The sequence below is a fragment of the Cebus imitator genome, unplaced genomic scaffold, assembly GCF_001604975.1.
Source record: "Cebus imitator isolate Cc_AM_T3 unplaced genomic scaffold, Cebus_imitator-1.0 Scaffold64, whole genome shotgun sequence".
Classification (NCBI taxonomy): Eukaryota; Metazoa; Chordata; class Mammalia; order Primates; family Cebidae; genus Cebus; species Cebus imitator.
Window position 1 is genome coordinate 7,475,640 of NW_016107379.1, and position 23,784 is coordinate 7,499,423.

General features: G+C 47.3%; 2 protein-coding genes across 2 annotated transcripts in view; one reads left to right on the forward strand and one right to left on the reverse strand.

Annotated features, from left to right (window-relative positions):
* Positions 1 to 203: 203 nt before the first annotated feature.
* SLC46A2 (solute carrier family 46 member 2) lies at positions 204 to 12,038 on the forward strand. Its single transcript, XM_017530363.2, has 4 exons — positions 204 to 1,552; positions 3,637 to 3,720; positions 4,416 to 4,572; positions 11,440 to 12,038. Exons 1-4 carry the CDS (start codon positions 424 to 426, stop codon positions 11,495 to 11,497), a joined length of 1,428 nt encoding a protein of 475 aa, XP_017385852.1. The 5' UTR covers positions 204 to 423; the 3' UTR covers positions 11,498 to 12,038.
* A 4,354-nt stretch (positions 12,039 to 16,392) lies between these two features.
* Positions 16,393 to 23,784, reverse strand: part of SNX30 (sorting nexin family member 30) — a 120,742-nt gene continuing 113,350 nt past the window's right edge. The window contains exon 9 of the mRNA XM_017530366.2: positions 16,393 to 22,576. Within this exon, the coding sequence (XP_017385855.1) occupies positions 22,517 to 22,576 (60 nt within the window). The 3' untranslated portion in view covers positions 16,393 to 22,516. The remainder of the gene's footprint in view (positions 22,577 to 23,784) is intronic.

The window sequence follows — 23,784 nt, forward strand, 5'->3', positions numbered from 1 at the left end:
GGAGGTCCGGGCACGCCTGGCTGTGGGGAAATTCAGCCGTGTCAGGGTACGCGCTCACAGGCGCAGCGTGACCCAGCGGCCCCGGGGGTGCTGGTGCCTGGAGCCAACCCTCGCCGTGCGCTCCCCCGCGCCTGGCTTCCCTGGACTGTCGCCAGCTCTACTCCGCCTGAGGTGGCGAGGGCGGGGCAGAGCGAGGCCTTTTCTGGACTGAGGAGGAGTCATTTGGGAGGTCACTCGGCTGCTGGACCGGCTGCTGCCACAGGCGCTGCGTGCCCTGGCTCCCTCCGCTCACCGCTCTCTGGCGCGCACCGCGCTCACTCGCGCTGTCGGACCGAATCCTGAGCCGCTGTAGCAGCCGAATTTGGGAGCATCTCCCTGTGGCTGCAGCCAGCAAGCCCCTCGATCCCCCATCAGAGAGGTCACATGAGCCCCGTGGTCACCTGCCCGTGGAGGGGCCGCCTGCCTCGCTTCCAGCCGAGGACCTGGATCGAGCCCGTGGTGGCCTCGGCCCAGGTGGCTGCCTCCCTCTACGACTCGGGGCTACTCCTCGTGGTGAAGGCGTCCTACGCAGCCGGAGGCTCCTCCAACCACAGCGCCAGCTCGTCGCCCCGGGGGGCTCTAGAGGACCAACAGCAGAAAGCCATCTCCAATTTCTACATCATCTACAATCTCGTGGTGGGCCTGTCGCCCCTGCTGTCCGCCTACGGGCTGGGCTGGCTCAGCGACCGCTACCACCGCAAGATCTCCATCTGCGTGTCGCTGCTGGGCTTCACGCTCTCCCGCCTCGGGCTGCTGCTCAAGGTGCTGTTGGACTGGCCAGTGGAAGTGCTGTACGGGGCGGCGGCGCTGAACGGGCTGTGCGGCGGCTTCTCCGCCTTCTGGTCCGGCGTCATGGCGCTGGGATCGCTGGGCTCCTCCGAGGGCCGCCGCTCCGTGCGCCTCATCCTTATTGACATGATCCTGGGCTTGGCGGGGTTCTGCGGGAGCATGGCTTCCGGGCATCTCTTCAAGCAGATAGCTGGGCACTCTGGACAGGGCCTGATACTGACGGCCTGCAGCGTGAGCTGTGCCTCGTTTGCCCTGCTCTACAGCCTCTTGGTGCTAAAGGTCCCTGAGTCGGTGGCCAAGCCCCGCCAGGAGCTCCCCACTGTGGATACCGTGTCTGGCACGGTTGGCACATATCGCACTCTGGATCCTGATCAGTTGGACAAACAGTGCGCAAGGGGGCACCCTCCATCTCCCGGAAAAGCAAAACCCCATAAAACCACGATTTCCCTGCTCTTTGTGGGTGCTATCATATATGACCTGGCGGTGGTTGGCACAGTGGACGTGATGCCCCTTTTTATGCTGAGGGAGCCTCTCAGTTGGAACCAAGTTCAAGTGGGCTATGGTATGGCTGCAGGGTACACCATCTTTATCACCAGCTTCCTGGGTGTCCTGATCTTCTCTCGCTGCTTCCGGGACACCACTATGATCATGATTGGGATGGTCTCCTTTGGGTCAGGAGCCCTCCTCTTGGCTTTTGTGAAAGAGACATACATGTTCTATATTGGTGAGTCTGGCACTCTTGGGGAGGCAGGACATTGCTGGCCCTCTGCATCATGGGGCTGATCCCAGGGACAGCGTGGTCTGGGTGTCCTAGCTCAGCTCTGGGGATTGAACCTGCTACCTAGAAGGCACAAGGGACACAAGATGATGTGCCCCTGAGTTTATCTGTAATGTATTGTTAATTATCTATATTGCAAGTGAATGTTACCAGAGGGTGTTCATGACTCTAGTGTACCAGGGTCATGGAGGTGTGGTCAGTGGTACCTGGAGTCAGTAGAGGAGGCTTCAGGATGGCCTTAAACAGAGGAGATGGGGTTGAGTGTCTTCCTCCCCCAATCCCCTTTTTAAAGGGATGGAATTTCAAATGCGGAGCACAATGGCTCACGCCTGTAATCCCAGCACTTTGGGCGGCTGGTGGGGAGGATCACTTGAGGTCAGAAGTTCAAGACCAGCCTGGCCAACATGGCAAAACCTCATCTCTACCAAAAATACAAAAATTAGCCAGGTATGGTGTGCACCTGTAGTCCTAGCTACTCAAGAGGCTAAGGCACAAGAATTGCTTGAACCCAAGAGGCAGAAGTTGTAGTGAGCTGAGATTGTGCCACTGCACTCCAGCCCGGGTGATAGAGTGAGACTCTGCCTGCTCCCCCCCCCACGCCCCCGCTCAAAAAAAGATGGAGGGAAATTCAAGTAATTCAGCTGAAAAGGTCCCTTAATTAAAATCATTTGTAGTCAAGTAAGGGCTTTTTAAAAATACATAAAAATATGCAATAAAATACGTTGCACGACCAACTTAATAAATTCCCCAAGGAAGCACCATTAAGTTTCCATCTGAGAACACAGGTCAGACAGCTACAAGCAGAAAGCTCTAAATTAATGCTCCCATAGAAGTTTCTAGAATGATGCAAATAGTTACTATTCATTCTGTCCAATACAGAAGCCACTGGCTCCATGTGGCTATTGAACAGTTGAAATGTGGCTAGCGCAACTAAAGCACAGATTTATAAATTTTATGTCATTTTATTTAATTTAAATAGTTACATGGGGCTAGTGGCTATCATATCAGAAAGAACAACTCCAGACAGTTATCTAAGGCTGGTTCTTGGCCCAGGCAGGTCACACATCTCAGAAACATCCAACAAAATGGCAAGCTAACCTCTGGTCAGTCCTCAATTGAACAGCACAGGACAGAGTACCCTCTTCCCCTTTTGCCCACCACCTCTCTCTCTGTTTCTCTTTGGGTTTTTGTTTTGACCTCAGCTCACTGCAAGTTCCACCTCCCGAGCTCAAGCGATTCCCCTGCCTCAGCCTCCCAAGTCATTGGGATTATAGGCATGTGCCACCACGCCCAGCTAATTTTGTATTTTTAATAGAGACAGGGTTTCACCATATTGGTCAGGCTGGTCTCAAATTCCTGACCTCAGGTTGATCCACCCACCCGAGCCTCCCAGAGTGCTGGCTGGGATGACAGGTGTCAGCCCCTGTGCCTGGCTCTCTTTCTCTCTCTCTCTCTCTCTTTCTCTCTTTCTCTTTCTTTCTTCTTTCTTTTCTTTCTTTCTTTCTCTCTCTCTCTCTCTCTCTCTCTCTCACACACACACACACACACACACACTGCATCTCGATAATCAATAGAGCTTGGGAGCTCTGCCCTGGGTGCATTCATGGGACAGATTGCTGGAGGCAGTTTGCCAAAGCTCCTGGGACCATCTCCCAGAGATGTTCCCTAATGTCAAGGACACACACTTCTCTCCTGGAGAAACAAGGAGAGGGTCCTTGTGTCAGTGCAGTGGCATCAGTTTCACTTCCCTAGTAATCACTTAACTCCACCAGTAAAGACCCATTTCACGCTGTCGACTGTGTCCAGCCATCTTGCAGACTGCTATGCAGCATATACAGCAGCAGCAGAGCTCAGAGGGTCACAGACTGGTCAAGGGAGGGTACTAGCGTGCCAGCAGAGAAATGACTTCTTCCAGGTCGAGCCACATTCGGACTGGGGAGAGATGGGAGTTCTAAATGAGGCTTTTGCTAATTTCCTCCTTGGCCCAGGCTGGGCTACAGCAAGGAGTATTCCTGTGTGATCTCTTTCAGCTCGAGCCGTCATGCTGTTTGCTCTCATCCCCATCACAACCATCCGATCAGCTATGTCCAAACTCATAAAGGGCTCCTCTTACGGTGAGTACTGTAAGAAACTTCTGCCCGGGCTGTTTCAGAGCTGCTCAGCATGAGGCACAGACCTGCAGAAGGCACTTGAGAGAGTATCAGAAGCATCTTTGAAGACACTAGGAACTCTGGTTTCCATCCAGGGCAGAGAGAGTGGAGACAGGGCTATGGGAGTGACTCAGAAAATCAGTCACTGAAAAGCCACAAAGAATGATTATATCATCCATAGGCCTTGAGAAGATTCAGCAGACAGAGGCAGAATTCCTAGCAAATTGAGCCACAAAGACTGAGAAGGGTCCAGATGCATTGTCTCAGTGACTGTAATCCCAGTGCTTTGGGAGACCGAGGTGAGAGAATTGCTTGAGGCTGGGACTTCAAGACCAGCCTGGGCAACATAGTGAGGCCCCATCTCTACAAAAAATTTAGAAATTAGCCAGGCATGGTGGCACATGCTTGTAGTCTGAGCTACTCAGAGGGCTGAGGCAGGAGAAATGCTGAGCCCAGGAGTTCAAGGCTGCAGTGAGCCAGGATTGTGGCACTGTACTTCAGCCTGGGCAACAGAGTGAGACCCTGTCTCTAAAAAAAGAGAAAAAAGAAAAAGAGAGAGTAAGAGGGAAGTTCTCCTCAGAGCTCTCCAGAGACTTAGCTAATGGGGAGCGAGGCAAGGACAGCAATGCACTCCTGAGCAAACTCCGTCCCTTCCACAGGAAAGGTGTTCGTCATACTGCAGCTGTCCCTGGCTCTGACAGGTGTGGTGACATCCACCTTGTACAACAAGATCTATCAGCTCACCATGGACATGTTTGCAGGCTCCTGCTTTGCTATCTCCTCCGTTCTCTCCTTCCTGGCCATCATCCCAATCAGGTAGGATGGCAGGAGCGTCTGCTGCTTGGGTTGGGACCCCAGTGCTTTGGTCTAGGAATGCTGGACCTTCTCCAGCCCACCATCACCGCATTATTTATTTTCAGCATTTATGCAGTGGGTTCTCAGTGGCTCTCTCACAAAGGAAAAATCTTCCTGTTTCCCAACACTAAAAATCTGGCCATTTGGGAATTCCCCAAAATCACAAGAAGCAGGGTCCTTAGGCACTGGCTCACTTTTTGGCAGTTTAGAAATGACTAATTATATGAGTCCCATGTACTTCCTTATAACTAGAGACTGTGATTAGAAACCCTTGTGAACCATCAGAGCTCTTTTGTTCAGCTGCCTTCAGGTGAAAGCCATCAGACCTCATTTCACAGTACAGTTTCTTCCCTGTGCCCTCACAGGGCTCTGTGCTCAGTGCCACTGAAAACTCCTTGCTGCTGGACTGTGTGAGCTCCAGACAGGGCCTCGGACAGTCCCCTGGCCTTCTCTGGGGGAATCGTGTCATTTGTAAAATCAGAGCCCTCAAGTGTGGGAGCCAAGAGGCAGAAGGAAGACTAGCCTGGGTCATCAACAAAATGGAAAGACAGCACAGAATAGTTCTGTCTTCAACCAGCCCTGTCCCGCAGGAATATGGTAGGAGCCACAAATCCAAGCCATATGTGTGAGTTTCAATTTTCTAGTAGCCACATTTTAAAAAGAGAAAACTGACAGGTGAAATTAATTTTAATATTAATAACCTATTTGACATGCAAAATATCATCTCCACACATAATCAATTTACAAAATATATCAATGAGATATTTTGCTTCTTTTTTACACTAACTCTTTGAAATCCACTACATATTTTATGCCTACAGTACATCTCAATTTGGACAAGTCACATTTCAAGTATTCAGTAACCACATGTGGGTTGAGGCTCCCACACTGGACGGCACAGTTTTCTTTAGGCTGTTAGATCCTTTTAACACTTCCTTCAAAGTGAGTTTCTCTCATGCTTTTACCACTGTTGCCACATGAGAAAGGAATATATATATCTCTCTACAGAATAAATGTATCCACAGTAAGGCACAAGGATTTGATACAGATTTGCATTTTCAAGGGACCTGCCTAGCAGCACCTGAGGCCTCTACAGATCAGTAATGACGGTATAATAGGCAGCAGAGTAGAAAATAAAGGCAGGCAGGTCCAAGGGGACAGTGAAAGCCCTTTTGGAATTCTCACATCACATCATAATACACATCTTTGCCTGAATGAGAAGTTGAGCTTCCTAAGACAGGAGCCATCAATCATTAGGGTTCTTTGCATTCTTTCATAATTGCGAAAAATAAGATACGAAGACCAAACAGCTGAGAGAATTTATAGATTGGCAGGCATGACCAGTTCTCATTCCTAAGGTACAAGCTGAGTCAGCTCTATTTTTGAACTGTCCTACTCGGCGGGCGTTTCATGTGCTCCTGTTTTCATGTGAGTCCTGGCTGAATGGGTTGGATTTGAGCTAGAGCTACCATGCAATGCAGACTTCTCTGGAGTCCCACTCTCTGGCCAAATGAGTAAAGGATGAGTAGTTTTTGCCCATTTAAAAATCATCCAGTCCAATTTTATTGGCAGATGGTTAACTTAGCCTCTTTAACCTAAACAAAACCCAAAACTCAATAAAAGGAAACGAGTCTTACTGGTTCATGTATGTCACAAAAAAAAAAAAAAAATCAGGAGACAAATGAAAACAATGGGAAAAAACAAGTAAGCAATTGATTGCTTATGCAGATAAGGCACCCATGAGGTACACTGTTTCCTTCTGTTGTAGACATGTAGCAATAGAGAAATACATGCAAACAAAGCCAGATTTTAAATTGACTGCTGTCAGGATCCCACTCACCAGAGACTCAATTAATCTGCGGTACAGCCTGGGCATAGGAAATTTTAATAGCTCTCGCGGTGATTCAAATGTACAACCAAGATTTGAAATCTCTGGTGTAAAGGGAGTGTTTCCATTACATTTCCCTTCTGCAAAATCACTAAAGAAATAAGATCCTGAAAAAGTTTCACAGCTAGGAGAGGCCAAGGCTGTACCATCAATCTTCAAATGAGATTAACAGGAAAGACCAGTAAAGCTTTCAAACCACAGGAAGAAAAGTTACATTCCAATGACATAAAAACCCAGGCATGCCAGAGCAGAGGAGGACTCGGAGAGCAGAGGAGGATTTGGAGGGCAGAGGAGGACTTGGAGGGCAGAGGAGGGCTCGGAAGGCAGAGGAGGACTCGGAGGGCAGAGGAGGGCTCGCAGGGCAGAGGAGGACTCGGAGGGCAGAGGAGGGCTCGGAGGGCAGAGGAGGGCTCGGAGGGCAGAGGAGGGCTCGCAGGGCAGAGGAGGACTCGGAGGGCAGAGGAGGGCTCGGAGGGCAGAGGAGGGCTCGCAGGGCAGAGGAGGACTCGGAGGGCAGAGGAGGACTCGGAGGGCAGAGGAGGGCTCGGAGGGCAGAGGCTGGACTGGGTCAGAGTCAGCATCCTCTTCCTCGATGCCAGGAGAGATCCCAGCCTGTCTGCAATCCTAGGGGGCTGTGGCTGTACCCCTTCTTGGTACCAAAGTGAGCCAATTTCATGCTACCATAAGAACTTGCTCTCTCCTGTTTGCTCTTTAGACGCAATAGGGAGATGCTGAGGAAATAATTGTGAGGCTCTGCTCATCCATAACCCTCTCCCTTCATGCCCTCTAGTATACATGCACTTAACAAATGTCTCATTTTTCATTGAGAAAACAAGCCAGACGGGGCGCGGTGGCTCACGCCTGTAATCCCAGCACTTTGGGAGGCCAAGGTGGGCGGATCACAAGGTCAGGATTTCAAGACAAGCCTGGCCAATATAGTGAAACTCGTCTTTAGTGAAAATACAAAAATTAGCCGGGTGTGGCAGCATGGGCTTGTAGTCCCAGCTACTCGGGAGGCTGAGGCAGGAGAATCGCTTGAACCCAGGAGGCAGAGGTTGCAGTGAGCTGAGTTTGCGCCACTGCACTGTAGCCTGGGTGACAGAGCAAGACTCTATCTTGGAAAAAAAAAAAAAGAAAACAGAAGCCAAGCTATCACGACAGAATATCCTGGTCTTCTCTAATCCACAACCCTGTTCATTTGCATCCATCTTCTTTTTTTAATGATAATAACAGCAAACTCTTAAATAGCCCTTACCACCCAGGCACTACTTTCTTTCATATATTTTAACTAATCTTCCCAAACAATCCTCTGTGGGAATTACTATTATTATCGCTGTTTTGCAGGGGAGGAAACAGCCTCCAAGGTATTATATAACTTGCCAAAGGGTACACAGCTAGGAGGTGGCAGAGACAGGATTTGAATGAAGCCAGGCAGTCTCTCCCATCCACCTCATCCATTGCACCTGGCAGCCGGTGTGGCCTCTCTCACCTCCTTAGAAAGCTCGCTCCACTGCTTCACTCTCTCCTGAATTCTTCTACCAGAACTGACATAGGATCTTCCCCCCTCCTCCTCTTCAGAGTCAAGTTCTCCCAAGGCGGGTCTGCGCACGCTGCCTCCTCCCCACTCCAGTCTGACTCAACTGACTGCCCCTGCTCAACCCCACCAGCGCTGCCCTCACTAAGGCCACTGATGACTTTTTAGCTGCATCAGTCGACCTGCTGCTGCCTTCATCTGACATGATTTCTCGCGGCCCCTAATGCCGTGGATCACTCTCTCCTCTGGAGGTATTTGTCACGTGGCTTTCGAGACACCTCCTTCTTCTGGTTTTTCTCCCACTTACCTGATAGTTTCTTCTCTACAAACCTCCAATGTAGGAATGGTTTGGGATTCTGCTCTGGGCTGCCTTCCCACTTTACATTGTCTAAGCAACCTGAATCACTTCCAAAGCTTCACGTTACCATTTAAACTTCCAAAATACGGTTATTGATACCCTCCTAAGTCTGCTCACATTCCTGTCTTTCCAATCTCATGGTCTCATTAAATGGCGGCACCACCTACCCCGGGTAGAAACCTGAGAGTCACCAGCATCCACTCTGTCCTTCATCTCCCCCCACCTCCACTCATTCAGGCCTGATTCACTGATTCTGCTTCCGAAATATGCCTCAACTCATGCTTTTCCTTTTATCTCACTGCTACCCCCAATCCAAAGCACCTGGTGACCAAGCCTCTGAGCCATTCTCCATACATCCACTCCTGTGCTCCACTCCCATCCTCTCTCCAGCAGGTGGCCAGAGCAAGGTCCTTACAGTGTCAATCAGGTCGTATCACCACCTTCTCCACGCCCTGCACTTGGCTTTCATTGCTCTTAGGATAAAACCCAAATGTTTGGCTGGGTATAGTGGCTCACACCTATAATCCCAGCACTTTGGGAGGCTGAGGTGGGGGAACTGATTGAGCTCAGGAGCTTGAGACCAGCCTGGGAAATATAGTGAGACCCCATTTCTACAAAAATTAATAAATTAGCCGGGCCTGGGGTGCATGCCTGTACTCCCAGCTACATGGGAGGCTGATGTGGGAGGACTGCTTGAGCCCAGGAGGTGGAGGCTGCAATGAGCAAAGATCACGCCACTGTGCTCCAGCCTGGGTGACAGAGCAAGACTCTGTCTCAAAAAAGGAACAAAAACAAAAACAACAACAAAAAATGAATGTCTTACTATGGACGACAAGGCCCTGCATAAGCTGGCCTGACCACCCTCTCTCACCTCCTGTTCCTGCCATTGCCCACCCTCCCCAACCCTCAGCCACAGTCGCCTCCCCTCCCACTCTTCCTCCTCCACCCACACCTCTTTCCCACCCAGCTAGTTGTGGTCTTAACTGAAACACCATTTTCTCAAAGAGAATTTTCCTAACCCTCCTTAATCTAAATGAGACCCTTCTATTACATGCCCCCAGAGCTTCCCCTATTCTCCTTTGTGGCATGCAGTGATGAGGATTTCATGATTAGCTGTTTAACATGCTTTCCCACTAGACTGAAGGCTTCCTGAGGGCAGAGACCATGGCTGTTTGGCTCTCTTTGTAGCCTCTGTGTCCACAGAACCTAGCATATAGGAAGTAATCAAAAAGCATTTGTTTAATGAATGCGTGCCCAGTCAGAGGGTGTAGCATCTCTCACAACACTAACTTACGCTGACTAATAAGTCAGCACTGCTGACTGCCCACATCCCAGAGCTGCCTGGGGCTGCTCATGAAGTCAGGTGCTGGCCATCACCTTGTGGCTGTGCTGTAGTGGTCCACAGCAGGGGTCAAGGGTCATGTGGCCCTGTGCTGGCTGCTTCCAAGTCTTCACTCTCCACTTGCCAGCCTTGTAATACAATGAGTCTTAAGGACAGTCAACGCCCCTCTCAGTAGGGCTGTAGCACTCATAGAAGGGAAATCTGCATGTTGGGAAGTCTCTACAACATTTCCCTTAAAAGGCGTGGATCTAAGTGCACAACCCATGTTAGCACCTCCAGGTATTGTTCATTCATCAAGAAGTGCTGTGCTGTAGCTTAGAAGCTGAGGATTCTGGAGTTCAAGCAGGTGAGAAAGCTCATGGCACCAGAGCTTGAAGGACAAGCCAAAGTCACACTGATCCAGGACTTCAATTCAGACCTCCTAATTGCTGTGCATTTAAAATTATCTTAAAATTAAGATAATTTTAAACAATGTAATGGATAAAGGAGCTATGGAAAGGTAGAAGATGAGGCAGCTAATTCTGCTTGCAATTAGCAAAGGCTTAATCTCCCATATACATGGTAGTTAATCCCCAGGCAGAAGTGACATGGAAAGAGATTCTAGGAAAAAGAAAATGTGGAGGCAAAGGGCTCAGGATGTTATGGGCAACAGGGAGAAGTTCAGTACTTGCAAGACTGGCACGAACCTGAAGTAAGAGATGTTCCTTTGGACAATCTCTCTGCACTCAGTGCAGCATTCTGATGCCATAAATGAATAAAAAATTTTAAGTCTACCAGTGATAAAGAGATGGCCTGATGCATAGGGAGGAAAAGGCGCACGCTTTGTTACAGGACCACCAGGTTCAACTGCCCACTGCACAGTAACACACTCCGAGACAGCAGGGTTGCAGCAGAAAAAGCATTTAATGATATACAGCAGCCGAACAAGGAGATGGGAGGAAACCTTAAACCCACCTCCCAGGGAGGTTTGGGGATGGGCTTCTAAGGGGTCTGGATGGGTGATGGGCTAGTGTAGGGACTGCTCTGATTGGTCAAGAAGTGAGGGTTGAAATCATAGGACAGGGAGATGAAGAAACTGCATTCCTATGCTGAGTTGTTTCCTTGGTGAGGGTCTTCAGGCTAGGTTGGCACCAGCCATTCTGCTGGAATTCAGGATCTGAAGAACACCGGCTGGGTGTGGTGGCTCATGTCTGTAATCCCAGCACTTTAGGAGGCCGAGGTGGGTGGATCGCCTAAGGTCAGGAGTTCAAGACCAGCCTGACCAACATAGAGAAATCCTGTCTCTACTAAAAATACAAAATTAGCAGGGTGCATGCCTGTAATCCCAGCTACTCAGGAGGCTGAGGCAGGAGAATCGCTTGAACCTGAGATGCAGAGGTTGCAGTGAGCCAAGATCGCTCCATCAGCCTGGGCAACAAGAGCAAAACTCCGTCTCAAAAAAAAAAAAAAAAATTAAAATTGAAAAACACCTTAAGCAATTCTTAAGTAAAAAGGTCCAGTATCAGAGATTCTAAGTGGTCAACATGCTCCTTTTAGTTAGCAGCTGCAGGGAAGTGGGTCACAGTGCAGCAGCACACCCTGGTCAATGCCTACCTATGATTTTGCCTATTGCCTGGCTTGTAAGTCTCATTAACCCTGCGAGGGCAGCTTCACCTTTACCCCAGTCCAGCTTTTCTCTTGTAAGTCTCTACGGTAAATTCTTACAGCATCGTGGCCTATAAAGAAGTCCCACAGTCACCATATGGAGACATCAGAGAGAAATGAAGATGCTTCCCTCCAGTAGCTGAAAACATCAGCCATGGCCAGCCCCACAGAAGACAAAAGAAGGGACCAGGGAACTGGTAACCAAAGCAACCCACTCCCTAAGAAACCCACGTTCCAGCCGGAGTTGGCTTCAGAATGACTTGCTATGGCTCAGCGATCCCTGGTGGATGGGGAAGGCACTTTCCTGGTGACGGAAACACGTTCTCAGCTTTAAGACACCCCTATAGGCAGAGATTAGGTTCTGTGACAGAAGAGCATGAACTAAAGGGTTCTATGCAGGCTGCACACAGCTGTCCCAGGCCCTGTGAGAGGCTTCGGGCTCCAGCTACAGCGAACCTGCCCCTTTTCTTCAAAGGACTGTCTTGAGAGCTCGACGGTATGGCTAACTAGTCACCTGAGTGCTGTGCTGAGAGCCCCACAGGAGAACTCAAAGCATGCACTATCACAGTCTGAGGGGAACGTGGAAGGGATGTTTTGTAAGAACTATCAACAGTTTTGCATGAACAATGTATTTTAAATTAAAATAAAACCTTGAAAAAAGCCAGCTTTCTTTCTTGAGTCTTTCTTAGCTACAAACACTCAGGAGAGCAACAGAGCTCAGGCCCTTGGCTTCTGGGTAGTCTTGTTATTACTGTTGTTTACAGCGGCACTGTTTACAATAGCAAAGACCTGGAACCAACCCAAATGCTCATCAATGATAGACTGGACAAGGAAAACGTGGCACAATTACACCATGGAATACTATGCAGCCATAAAAAATGATGAGTTTGTGTCCTTTGTAGGAACATAGATGAATCTGGAAACCATAATTCTCAGCAAACTGACACAAGAACAGAGAACCAAACATCGCATGTTCTCACTCATAGGCGGGTGTTGAACAATGAGAACACATGGACACAGGGAGGGGAGCATCACACACTAGGGTCTGTTGAGGGGGCCAAGGGAGGGACAGTGTGGTGGGGTGGGGAAGTCAGGGAGGGATAACATGGGGAGAAATTCCAGATGTAGGTAACAGGGGGATGGAGGCAGCAAACCACATTGCCATGTGTGTACCTATGCAACAATCCTGCATGGTCTGCACATGTACCCCAGAACCTAAAATACAATTAAAAAAAATTTTTTTTTAAAAAAAGAAGGAAATGTCACAAGGCCTTTATCAATGGGATATTTAATTGAGTACTTTCAGTCAACAGTGCTTCCCAAAGTATGTGGTGGTGAGGAGAGATATGTTAAGAGCCATTTTATTGGAGGGGCTCATTTTTGTAACCTAGTTTACTTGGATTTATAAAAGCAGACTCGTCTAATAAAATCAATGTTCACAGCAGGAGTGTGTGAATCGTTCTTTCCCAGATCAGATTCCATCCATGACTACAGGCATGACGTTTTGCACAGGGTAAAATGCAAGGCTAGAGAATGCATTTAAATCTCAGGGTATTGGGGCTCAGAGAGTTTGTATCTCTAATCTTCTTGCAGGGAATGAACAAAACTCTATGACACATCTAATAAGGTCCAGGTCTCATGCGAGGTGCTGAGATACAGAAAGAATAGTACGTGACTGTGTCTGCCCTAACAGAGCGTACTAACAGGCGAAGCAGGCAGAACAGCATATAACGTTTCCTTCTACTGGGAAGGAGTTAGCACCCTTCCACTGAGTTAGCCAATGTCAGCAGAGCAGATGGGATGGGAAAAATGAGTTCAAGAAGTTCAAGATCACGTTCAACCTCCCCAACCTCATTAATGTAAGGGAGCATAGAATCCAGATTTGGGAGAGCAGGGAGGACATCCCAGAAGTGACTTCTATGATAAGGCTGAGGGTAAGTAGGAGTTACCAAGGCCAGATGTTGAGGGACATTCCAGGTAGAGGGAAGACTATGCTGGAAGGCCTGAAGGTGAAAATATATCAAAGGTTTAGGAATTCAGTGTGAAGGGAGCAAAGACGGAGGGAGGGTCAGGTATTACAGAGGGACAGGTAAGATGAGACTGGAGCGATAGGAGGAATAACATAAAATATCCCTTCAAAAGAAAAAGACGTTTCTTTTCAGAGTAAATGGGGATAGATGTCGGACAGTGTTACGCAGGAACATGGAGTGCTTATATTTGCATCTTAGAAATAGCTCCCTAGCCACGCTGAGGACAATGAATTGGTGGAAGGAGTGAGCAAGACTTGCAGAAAGGAGGTGAGCTGTGAGGCCCTTGCAGTAAACCAGGTGAAGGATAATGGCAGACTGACCGGCCAGCTTTGGTGGCTCAGGCCTGTAATCGGGTAAGAAGCTACAAGCATGGAGAAAAGTAGTTAGACATGGAAAAGTATTTGGGAGCGAGAGGAGCTGGTTAATGGATGGATGGTAGAGGGTGAGGTACAAGGAGGTGGAATGACTCAGATTTGGGGCTCAGGCAACTGAATAAAAGGTAGCACTCCCTCACAGAGTCTGGCAACATGATCAGAGCAGATGGGATGGGAAGATGTCAAGATCATGTTCAACCTCTGCAACTTACTCATCAATATGCTCATTCCCCAACTCCTTACCTTCTACTCCAGCTTCTGACCAGCTTCGCAGCCTTAAAGAGTCGAATCCTTCCTACTCCTGAAAAGCCTGCTCTTGCTGTTTAATGTCCTTCCTTGTCCACATTGACCCTGCTATAAACTTGTGTTTTTTAACCTGAGCTGAGCGCTCAACGCCCAAGTATTGGCTCCTTTTCAACCCCACCTGTCACCAGGGTTGGAGTTTCAAACCTTGTCAGCTTTCCCAGGGTCACCATTTCTTGTAACATATGTCCTAACCCAGTGGTTCTTGGGCTAGCAGCAGCAGCAGCACCTGGGAATCTGTTAGAAAATTCTGGGGTCCCACCCAAGTCAAACTCTAGGAGTGGGGGTCAACAATAGGTGTCTCACAAGCCCTCATTTAAGAATCACCATTCTCATCTATGGGGCCCAATTTTTTCTCCTTAAGAATTTTTCCTGAGTCCTCCTCCTCTCCCTGAATAATTAATTTTTTTTCTTTTTCTTTTTTTATTTAAGACAGAGCCTTATTCTGTTGCCCAGGCTGGAGTGCAGTGGCGTAATCTCAGCTCACTGCAGCCTCCGCCTCTGAGTTCAAGGGGTTCCCCTGCCTCAGCCACCCAAGTAGCTGGGATGACAAGCACGCACCACCATGTCTGGCCAATTTTTGTATTTTTGATAGAGACAGGGTTTTACCATGTTGGCTAGGATGGTCTCAAACGCCTGGCCTCAAGTGATCTATCTGCCTCAGCCTCCTAATGTGCTGAGATTACAAGCATGAGCCACTGCGCCCTGCCCACATCCTTAGTTCTTGAGGCCCCAAGGCCCTGTCCTTGGTTCTCTTCCCATGTAATCTAGTCTACCCCCACGTCAACATCGCCACCTGGATTTCCTCAAATCTAACGCCAAACCAAGTTCTCCTTCTCCCATCCCACCATGTTAAGTTCATTCTATCTTTTCTTTTTGTCTCACCATGTTGCTCAGGCTGGTCTCAAATGCTTGGCCTCAAGTGATCTCCCACTGTGGCCTCCCAAAGTGCTGGGATTACAGTAATGAGCCACCATGCCCAGCCTCCACCTTTTATCTTTCTCTCCTGATTTTAGCTGATGGCATCATCTCCAAATCCCAGGCTGGCAATCTCCCTCTCATCTCTGGTCTATTCCTCTTGCCCCAGTAAATCTCTTAAATCCAGCTATTTTTCGCCTCCCTTTCTCTCTTCTTGCCATGGCATTTGGAATTTATTCCTCTCCATTCTCCAGGCCTTCAGTCAGACACAGTCCTTCAGTATTCTACTTCTATCATCTTCTTAAAAAGAAAACAGGGCCAGGCACAGCTGCTCATGCCTATAATCCCAGCACTTTGGGAGGCCAAGGCAAGTGAATCGCTTGAGCTCAGGAGTTCAAGACCAGCCTGGGCAACATGGTGAAACTCTGTCTCTACCAAAAATACAAAAATTAGTCGGGCATGGTGGTACGTGCCTGTAGTCCCAGCTACTTGGGAGTCTGAGGTGGGGGGACTGCCTGAGCCCAGGATGCAGAGGTTGCAGTGAGCTGAGATCGTGCCACTGCACTCTAGCCAGGGTGACAGGGCAAGACCCTATCTCAAAAAGAAAAAGGAATATCCTGTTAAACAACAACAACAAACTGGCAAAGCATACAGGAAGGATTGTTGTCCTTAATATTTAAATTGGCAATAGCCTTAATATTTAAATTAGAAGTCTTCAGAAAGGGGCTATCACATGGTGAGAACCTGCCTGACACGTAAGTGCTTTGTATACCATACTGCTAGTCCTATTGACAACCCTTCATGGAAGGCCTGTTTTCATCTCAAAGATCATAATACTACACGTTCAGAGAAGTGTGACTTGCCTAAACCCATATAGCTAGTAAGTGGGAAAGCTGAGATTTGATCCACGTCTTACTCATCTTCCTGCCTTATTTTCTATGACTGCAGTCTTAATGATGTCTACTATCAATAAGTCAAGTTTGGCACCATTTTAAGTATACTGAAGTTCAATGCATTACCATCATTAGGTCAACAGGACTGGCCTTGACCCAGAATATAATGTTGTGCTTTGCGATGGGATAATGCAGGAAATCTTTCATGCAGTAAATACCTCGGCTGGCTGCCAGCCTGCCTGCCAATCATGATGGTTACTACACTAGGAAGTTTCTTCATCTTCCCAAATTGGTGCTGATGTGGAAGAGGGTAAATTGAGGATGGGCCTATGAAGAAGTGAAGAATAAAAATAGTTCAATTATATATATTTCTTCATGTGGCTCTGTATGTCTTGATTCTTATAGGCAAACTGACAATGTCTAAAGAGAAAGTAAGAAAACAGAAAAGCAGACACATGTTTTTCTGCCTCACAAGAAGGTACAAACGAGGACATGACTCAAGGTAAAGAAAGCATCTTTGATGGGTTTATTGGTCCATTACTTTAAGTTAATTGAAGTAAAGAAACTTTAAATTTACAAGCTAATATTTATCAAGCAATACAAATTCTTTTGTTTACCTCAAAATGTAATACTAATTCCATAGTAAACAACAATTTTTTTATACACAGATATATGAAAAAAGTGGACAAAAACCTCGTGCCAGCATCAAAAAGTCAACAAAAACGACTCTGTTTTCCCATTTTACAATCTCTGGTTTCCATAACAAAGAAAAAAGGTGACATTCTTTTTAAAGTTTGGTAGCTTCATGAAACAAAGACTCACCTGTAAATAGGCCACTCTCTTACCCACACACACTCTCTCAAGCACTTTTTTTTTTCACAGCTTTGATTTTGGCGTAACGGCAGCATGGAGAGAAGGTAACACATTTACACGGCGGACTTCATCAATACCTCAGAAGGTCTGCATTTTAAAATCTTAAACATAAAGAATGACTTTTAAAAATAAGAAGTAACAGTCCATAATGTGGACATGTCCAAAACTAAAGTTTTACATCTCTTCTTTAACAGTTAAAATACAAGTTAGAAAGTTTGCTGGCAGTTGATTTCACAGGAATCTATCAGATGGAAATCATCCCTCAATGCACTCCCGACTCACAGTGATGAAGGGAACAGACACACAGAAATACAACGGACCGGGAATCCACCAGACGGGACCCAAACCTCAGGGGTGTCCAGGCCAACAGTGCCATTAAGAGATGCTGGTTTGTTACTAGAAAAAGGCCCAGATGGCAGAGCCACTGCTTGATCACACTGATGCACATTTTGGTTTGTGATCTACTTTCTCATTTCCACATGGAGGAAAAAAAGTGATTTCCCTTTCCTCTCCCCAGTATCATTTCTGACTAAAGTACTGGTCTAAGACTGTGAACAATCCTATCCAACAGGGGTGTTGCTGGGTGTCACCTACTAAGGACCGGCCTACAGAGAGCCCAGAACCTCCTGGTGCGAAGGTGCCACTGCTGGGAGCGAATATACAATTCTCTGCGTCACTGATGTTGACTGGCAAAGGCTCTGCTAAAATGGACTAAATTACATGAGTCAACACCATGTTTTCTGTTTTTCGCATTTCAACCCATGGAGAATTTCTATCTGAATCAAGCTGCTCTGAGGCTTGAAGATACTCCACGGTATCTTCAAAACTGTGCTGTAGAATCAGGAGTAACATTTAATACTGTTGTCATCTAGAGCATTCTTTGTATCTACATGATTTATCGATGTTGATACAATATCCTCTAAAATCAAAAGTATGCCAAAAGGCACTAAATTAACCTTTCACACTTAAAAAAAAAAAAAAGTTTTGTGGCCCCTGTGTTTCCTTACATTATCAAAAATATTATTTGGCAAAAGCAGTGCTTAGTTTTCCCCTCCCCAAAGCTATTCCTAGTGATGGCCCTCACTTTCTTGCTGGCTTCTTTAGGGGGCCTGAGGGCTGACTATGTTAGATCTCTGTATTATTGAAGCTGAACAACTGATTACATTTCTAAAACTCTTTCTACCCAGGACTTTTAAAACAGTAGTTGAAGAAGAACAAGGCATATTAGTAAGTATTGACAATTCTGGAAAAAAAGTAGAGTTGGGCTTTTAACAGTCTGTGGCATTTTTAAAAATTCTAGATTTGTTGATTTTCAAGTGCTAAATACACAGAATGTTTATACAGCAGACAAATATCTTATTGGTTTATTTTTCCAAAGCACTTATTTGTAGACTATCTATAGTAGTAAAAACTACCTGGAAAACATATTTTTCGGCCCCATAGAAAGGGTTAGACAGTCATACTCAGGATGCATATCAAATTTATGATGAAGAAAGAAGAGTCAATCCCCTGCAACAAAGCCCCCACCCCAACCTTTGCTAACACAGGCAACTCTTACGCACACTCCGACACGTGCAACTGTGAGGAGACCAGGCATCCCTCACACAAAAAGCTGACAAGAGTGGGTTGGTGAAAAATTGGATTCCCGGTTTATTCACTGAATTGAAAAAATCACAAGGCAGAGGAGAACAATTCCAACACACCCAACGCAAGCTGGGAGGTTGGCCCGAGAGAGAACATTTGCCTCAAATTTACTGATAAATGCCACCTGCCACCTGCCACCTGACAGAGAAGACCTAAGAAATGAGAGGGTGTGTCCATCTGTTGCCATCTTGAAGGCTTTTGGAAGGGAGACAGGAAATCCAAATTCCCAACCTAAGTTTGTAAATGAGGGTGGCCAAAGCAGTGTTGCCCAGCCCTATAATTAGATCACCCAGTTTCCACAGCTTCTTAAAGTAGATGTCTGGGAAGGTGCAGTCCAGACTGGTGTACCCTGTCCTGACCACAGGCAGTCCATCTTCTGAAAGCAACCACCCCTCAGTGCAGCCAGCAACCCAACTGGCCAGACAAGAACCCAGTTCTAACTCACTCCAAGACCCAAGCAGAAGAGGCCAACCCAGCCCTCAGAGGTTGCTCTTGACTTCCCTCTTCCTCCTTTCTTACCAGCTCAGGATAGAGTGTGAAGAATGACTGTCCTCCATTGAATGATGTCAAGACAGAGCCTGGTGCCTGTGATTTCAAAGCCAGCAATGGCAGGACCAAGTCGCACAATCTCTGGATGTTCCTTGGGCTGCCACCCTGAGAGAGCAATTCCACTTGCAGACTGCCACACGGTCATCGTGCCCTCCTCTGAAGCAGAACTTCCCGTCCTTTGATCACAAAAGGCAGCCTCACACCAAGTGAGCAGCCGGTATGCATTTACTGAACTCTCCCATGTGGAGTGGTAACTGAGAAAAACATCCAAATCAACAATATCTAGAACACACTCTGGGTGGGGCTAAAATGTGGCACGAAAACAGACTTAGCTTACAGTCACCTTGATCTCCAGGTCATGCCGGTCTATTTCAGCTAAAGAAAGGTGTCTGGTGAGTTGAAGGAATGATGTGGTGAAATATGGAGCCAATCAGCTCCATAATCACACTTTAAGTTGAACAGGAATCATTATAAAACTTTTATTGAAGGATAAAACCCAACACTAAAGCTGGCTGTTCCCTCCCCATTGCGGAGCAGTGGTTCCTTGCTGAGTAGAACAGCCTAGAATCTTCGTGTAGATCTACCACATTAGTAAGAAAGAGCAGCAGTGCTCATGCTTGCTACAAATCATAAGACTCTCCTTAACATCACTTGCATCTCTAAAATTTGCTTGGTTCCTAGGAAGCCTCCCTTCTGTCTTCCTCTGGATTTTTAACCGGGGCATATGAAATCTATCACTTCCCAGGCCTGGAGCGGCTGCTAGAGAGTGCCTTGCATTCCACTGCCACATATTCAAGCCTCAAAACCTATGTCTGTTTGCTTGAGGTAAAGCAAAAAAATAAATACTTAAGAGAGGAATAGTGATCTCAGGGCCACAATTTTGTGGAGCCAAGAAGGGTGGGGTGATGAAAGCTCTACAAGGCAGTCTTTGGCACAGAAGTCTCCATGTGACACTTCTCCTAGGGAATATCTCCTTTGTGCTTGATCAAAATGAAGAGGCAAATGGTTGGGACTGCTGGTCCTCAGAGGCCCGGGGGAGCCTGCTTCACCACCTAACATCCCCTTCCTTCTGGACCAGCCTCTTCACCTCATGAGACACCAGCCTAGAGGCTGGGAAGGAATCCTTTCTCCAGAAGGACTACTTCTCCCAGAAAATCTGTAATGTACACTGGACTTCCTGGCTCTGCTATCAATAACATGCCTGAAAGGCAGAAAGTTTGCCTTGTTCCTGATCTTGCTGATGTCTTACAGCACAGAGCATCACATGTGGACCAAACAGAGCAAGACCAAACCCCACGGTGCCTGCCTCCCTTCAGAGGCAGCCTCTGCCTCCTACTAGGAATGACGTGTGCATCCCACGCCCCTCCCCACCTCTCCCAGTGAGGAACCTGACGAATTTTTTGAAGAGCTGCCTTCTTTCCCAACAAACCATTACACAGGAATGTTTCTGGGCTTTGGCAACTAGCAGGTAGTCAGTTTTAGTTTTCCTGTAACTCCAGTTTTTTCCAAGCATTCATTACACTAGGCATTTGTAAAGCATAGCTTTCCCAAGGCAAAGCTTCCTGTGTTCCCAAAGATGAGCATTTGCTGCTGGGCTGGGTTGGTGTCTTCTGCCAAATATCAACAGATATCAGCTCGCCATTAGACACACACCCTGATTCTCCCAGCACAGTGTCAGGTCAGATCCAGGCGTCCATACCCACGCCAACATGATGGCTTAGAGGTAGAATGAAACACACAATCACTCGGGGGTACACGGGTTGTTCTTCCCTTTCCGCATTAATGAGTCATTTCTAACTGTATGAAACTGAAAATCCACATCAAAGGACTTGAGAATGGCATAGATAGGGTTTAACAGTACAGGCAAGTACCAATTGATTTAAAAATTACCATTTAAACTGCAACATTGTCAAACACAATGAAACAGAACCAAGCTGACTTATGCCGTCCAACTGCGGCATTAACAGCACCACAGCCTTGGCCGACGTGACCTGCAGTTAAAAGTAGGCTGAAGTGACCTTGACGTGCTGCCGGGTGAACAGTATTTCCAGGTGAAGTTGCACCCGAAGCAGCGTCTTAACACAGCTGTTTCATTAAAAGCAAAGCAAAAAACAAACAAACAAACAAACAAAAAAACTACAGCTTATTTGAGGCTGAGATTCATAGTTTTATAGGGATGAGCCACGGATGAAAGAACAGAAACATGACATGTAGCTTCATTTCAGCAGAAAAAAAATGCGTTGGAAGATAGATCCTTGGTGACCGTTTGTGATGTGAAAAGTAAACCAGGCGATCGTCTGAAATGCAAACGTTAATGACAGTCAGCAGTTCCCAGCAATCTGGCTGCACACTGAGGAGACTTTAGCTTAGCTGGAAACAAAGGGTTCGCCGCTGCATGTGTCACTTTCGAGGCCCGTCCAGGTACCGGCTTTCCTTCCTGACCAGGAAATGTTAAGGGTTAAAGCACTTTATGTAGAATGTTCACACTGCATCGACAAATTACGACTGGATCATAACAACACGACATACCAGCCCTCTCACCAAAAGCTTGCCCAGACATTCAGTGGACATAGGAGGAAATATTAAAGTAGGTATTTTTGGTGAGGTAAAGTCAAATTGCACAAAGCTGACACTGGGGTGGAGCTTGGTATATGCCCACTAATCTCAACAACGGTGAGCTACTCTGACTTTGAGACAACAGATATTCCCTCACAGGTCTAACCCTGCTCTGATGACAGTGAACAAGCAAAAGACAGACGCCGGAGACCTTCACGGAAAAAAAAAAAGAAAAAAATGCACCTCTTTTTTTTTTTTTTTCCACTTACAGTTTCCAATCTATTGCATTCTAGTGTCAGAAACAAGCTTGGGGAGCATTCCCCTGAGCTTCCCAAAGGCATCACATGAGGACAAGGACGCTGGCTTGTTCACTGAAACATGGACGCAGGTTGACACTGATTTAAACGTCCCTATGTGAAACAGAAACGGTAAGACAGTATCACTCATCACAAGCAGGCAGCAGGCCACACTCACAGCAACAGGCCACTGGACGTTAAGGACTCTCCAGGGAGCCACCAACACCTCCTCGGCCAAGATGAGTCAATGGCCACAGGGGCCAATTCCAGAGGCACCACGTTTCCACAGAAAGCAATGGCTGCCTTCTGTTCCTGCCTCCTCCTCCTCCTTGAAAAGCAGGCCCCAGGTTCTCTCCTACCACAGGCCACTTAGCTGTCCCTAAAGAGGAAACTGTCATGAAAGGTCAGAATGTCAGCTGCAGGTTGTCTTGTCCCTTGGTTTCAAATGTTCGTAGTGCTTCACTGAGCAGGTGCCTTCATAACACAGAGGTATGCTGCTTTTGCTGAGAGGTGATTCTAGCCTCACAGACTCCACCAAGGAATAAATACTAATTTGGGGCAAGAGTTGGGGGAGGGAAAAATACAAAGGAGAGATGTTTCTGTGGTTGTTTTCCCAGCGCTGCCTCTCTGGCACTGCAGGGACATTCTGGTATGGGGTGCCAAGCCCTGTGTAGGCAGAAGAGTCTCCATCCCAGGAAGGAACTTACTTGGCCTCTTGCTTCTCCTGCAGTAGTGGAATAATCGACTCCCACGCCATGAGGCACTGCAACGACAACACACACACAGAATCAGCTCTGAGTTCCAGAGGTCGGGCCAGTGTCTTCATTCTGCTCTGATCTGCCCTTTGGTTGTGGTTCCTGCTGGTCACCTTTGTCTAACAATGCCTGCATGTCTCATCCATAACTATTACAAACAGGGAGGTTGCAAGTGTTTGTTTTGAACGTGTCACCTCATCTTTATGAAAGACAGCAATATCTCTGCAAGGCTTAAATGCATTCACGTTAGTCTGTAAAGTTCATATCCAGAGAATGGAAATGGATTCACTGGAGGAAATTCTTTGCCTTTCAAAAAAGCAGAAAAGAGATCAAGCAGAAAGCCCCTGACGAGGCCCTAGGACCTCAGCAGGGAGGAGACACTGCTCCAGGTGTGGGCGGCGCTTGTGCACGATGTCAATCATAGTTGGAGCAGCCCAGCCATCTGACTCGGAGCGAGTGGAAAGCCACTCTTCCTCACCAACCTTAAGTTTGCTTGTTTGGGCCACAATATCCCAAAAGGGAAAATGGAAGCGAGAACCCAGATTTATTAAGTTTTATTATGTGCAAACACGGTGACAAACTTTATATTCGTTAGCACCAGTCCTCACAGCTCCTCTATGAAGGAGAATTATTTGACACATACACATTGGTTTCATGGATGGGGAAGAAAAACAGGTTAAATAACTGGCTCAGACACACAGCTGGTCCATGGCAGAGCTCCTGATTCCCACACTGATGTTCTTTCCACAGCACCAGCCTCTTGTCATTCCTTGTGAAAGGCTAAGAACTCAGAAGACTCTGGCATTGTCCTCTGAGAGCAGAAATGATTCTCTCTTTGGAAAGTCTCTTGCATAAAGAGGGCAGGTGAATCGCACAAGGCTTCTTAGTAGTGGCCCAGGGATGGAGGATGCCTTTGTACTGAGTCATTTAGGGAGGAGGTCTAAAGATGGGAGGAGGAGTTCTGAGGAGGTAGGAAGGGTTTGGGGGATGTGGGGAGAGGTTCTGAAGGGGTGGGGAGGTGTTCTGAGGGGGTGGGAAAGGTTCGAGGAGGGAAAAATTCTGAGGAGGAGGTAAGAATTCTGAGGAGAAGGAATTCTGAGGAAGGAGGAGTTCCGAGGAGCGGGCAGGAGTTTCGAGGAGGTAGGAGGAGTTCCGAGGATGGAGAGGAGTTCAGAGGATGGAGAGGAGTTCAGAGGATGGAGAGGAGTTCAGAGGA

Bases quoted from the DNA above. Each gene is read 5' to 3' on its own strand.
- SLC46A2 (XM_017530363.2), top strand. From the start codon at position 424: ATGAGCCCCGTGGTCACCTGCCCGTGGAGGGGCCGCCTGCCTCGCTTC. The intron at 1,553-3,636 runs GTGAGTCTGGCA...GATCTCTTTCAG, and splicing joins GACATACATGTTCTATATTG to CTCGAGCCGTCATGCTGTTT. The intron at 4,573-11,439 runs GTAGGATGGCAG...AAATTCTTACAG, and splicing joins CTGGCCATCATCCCAATCAG to CATCGTGGCCTATAAAGAAG.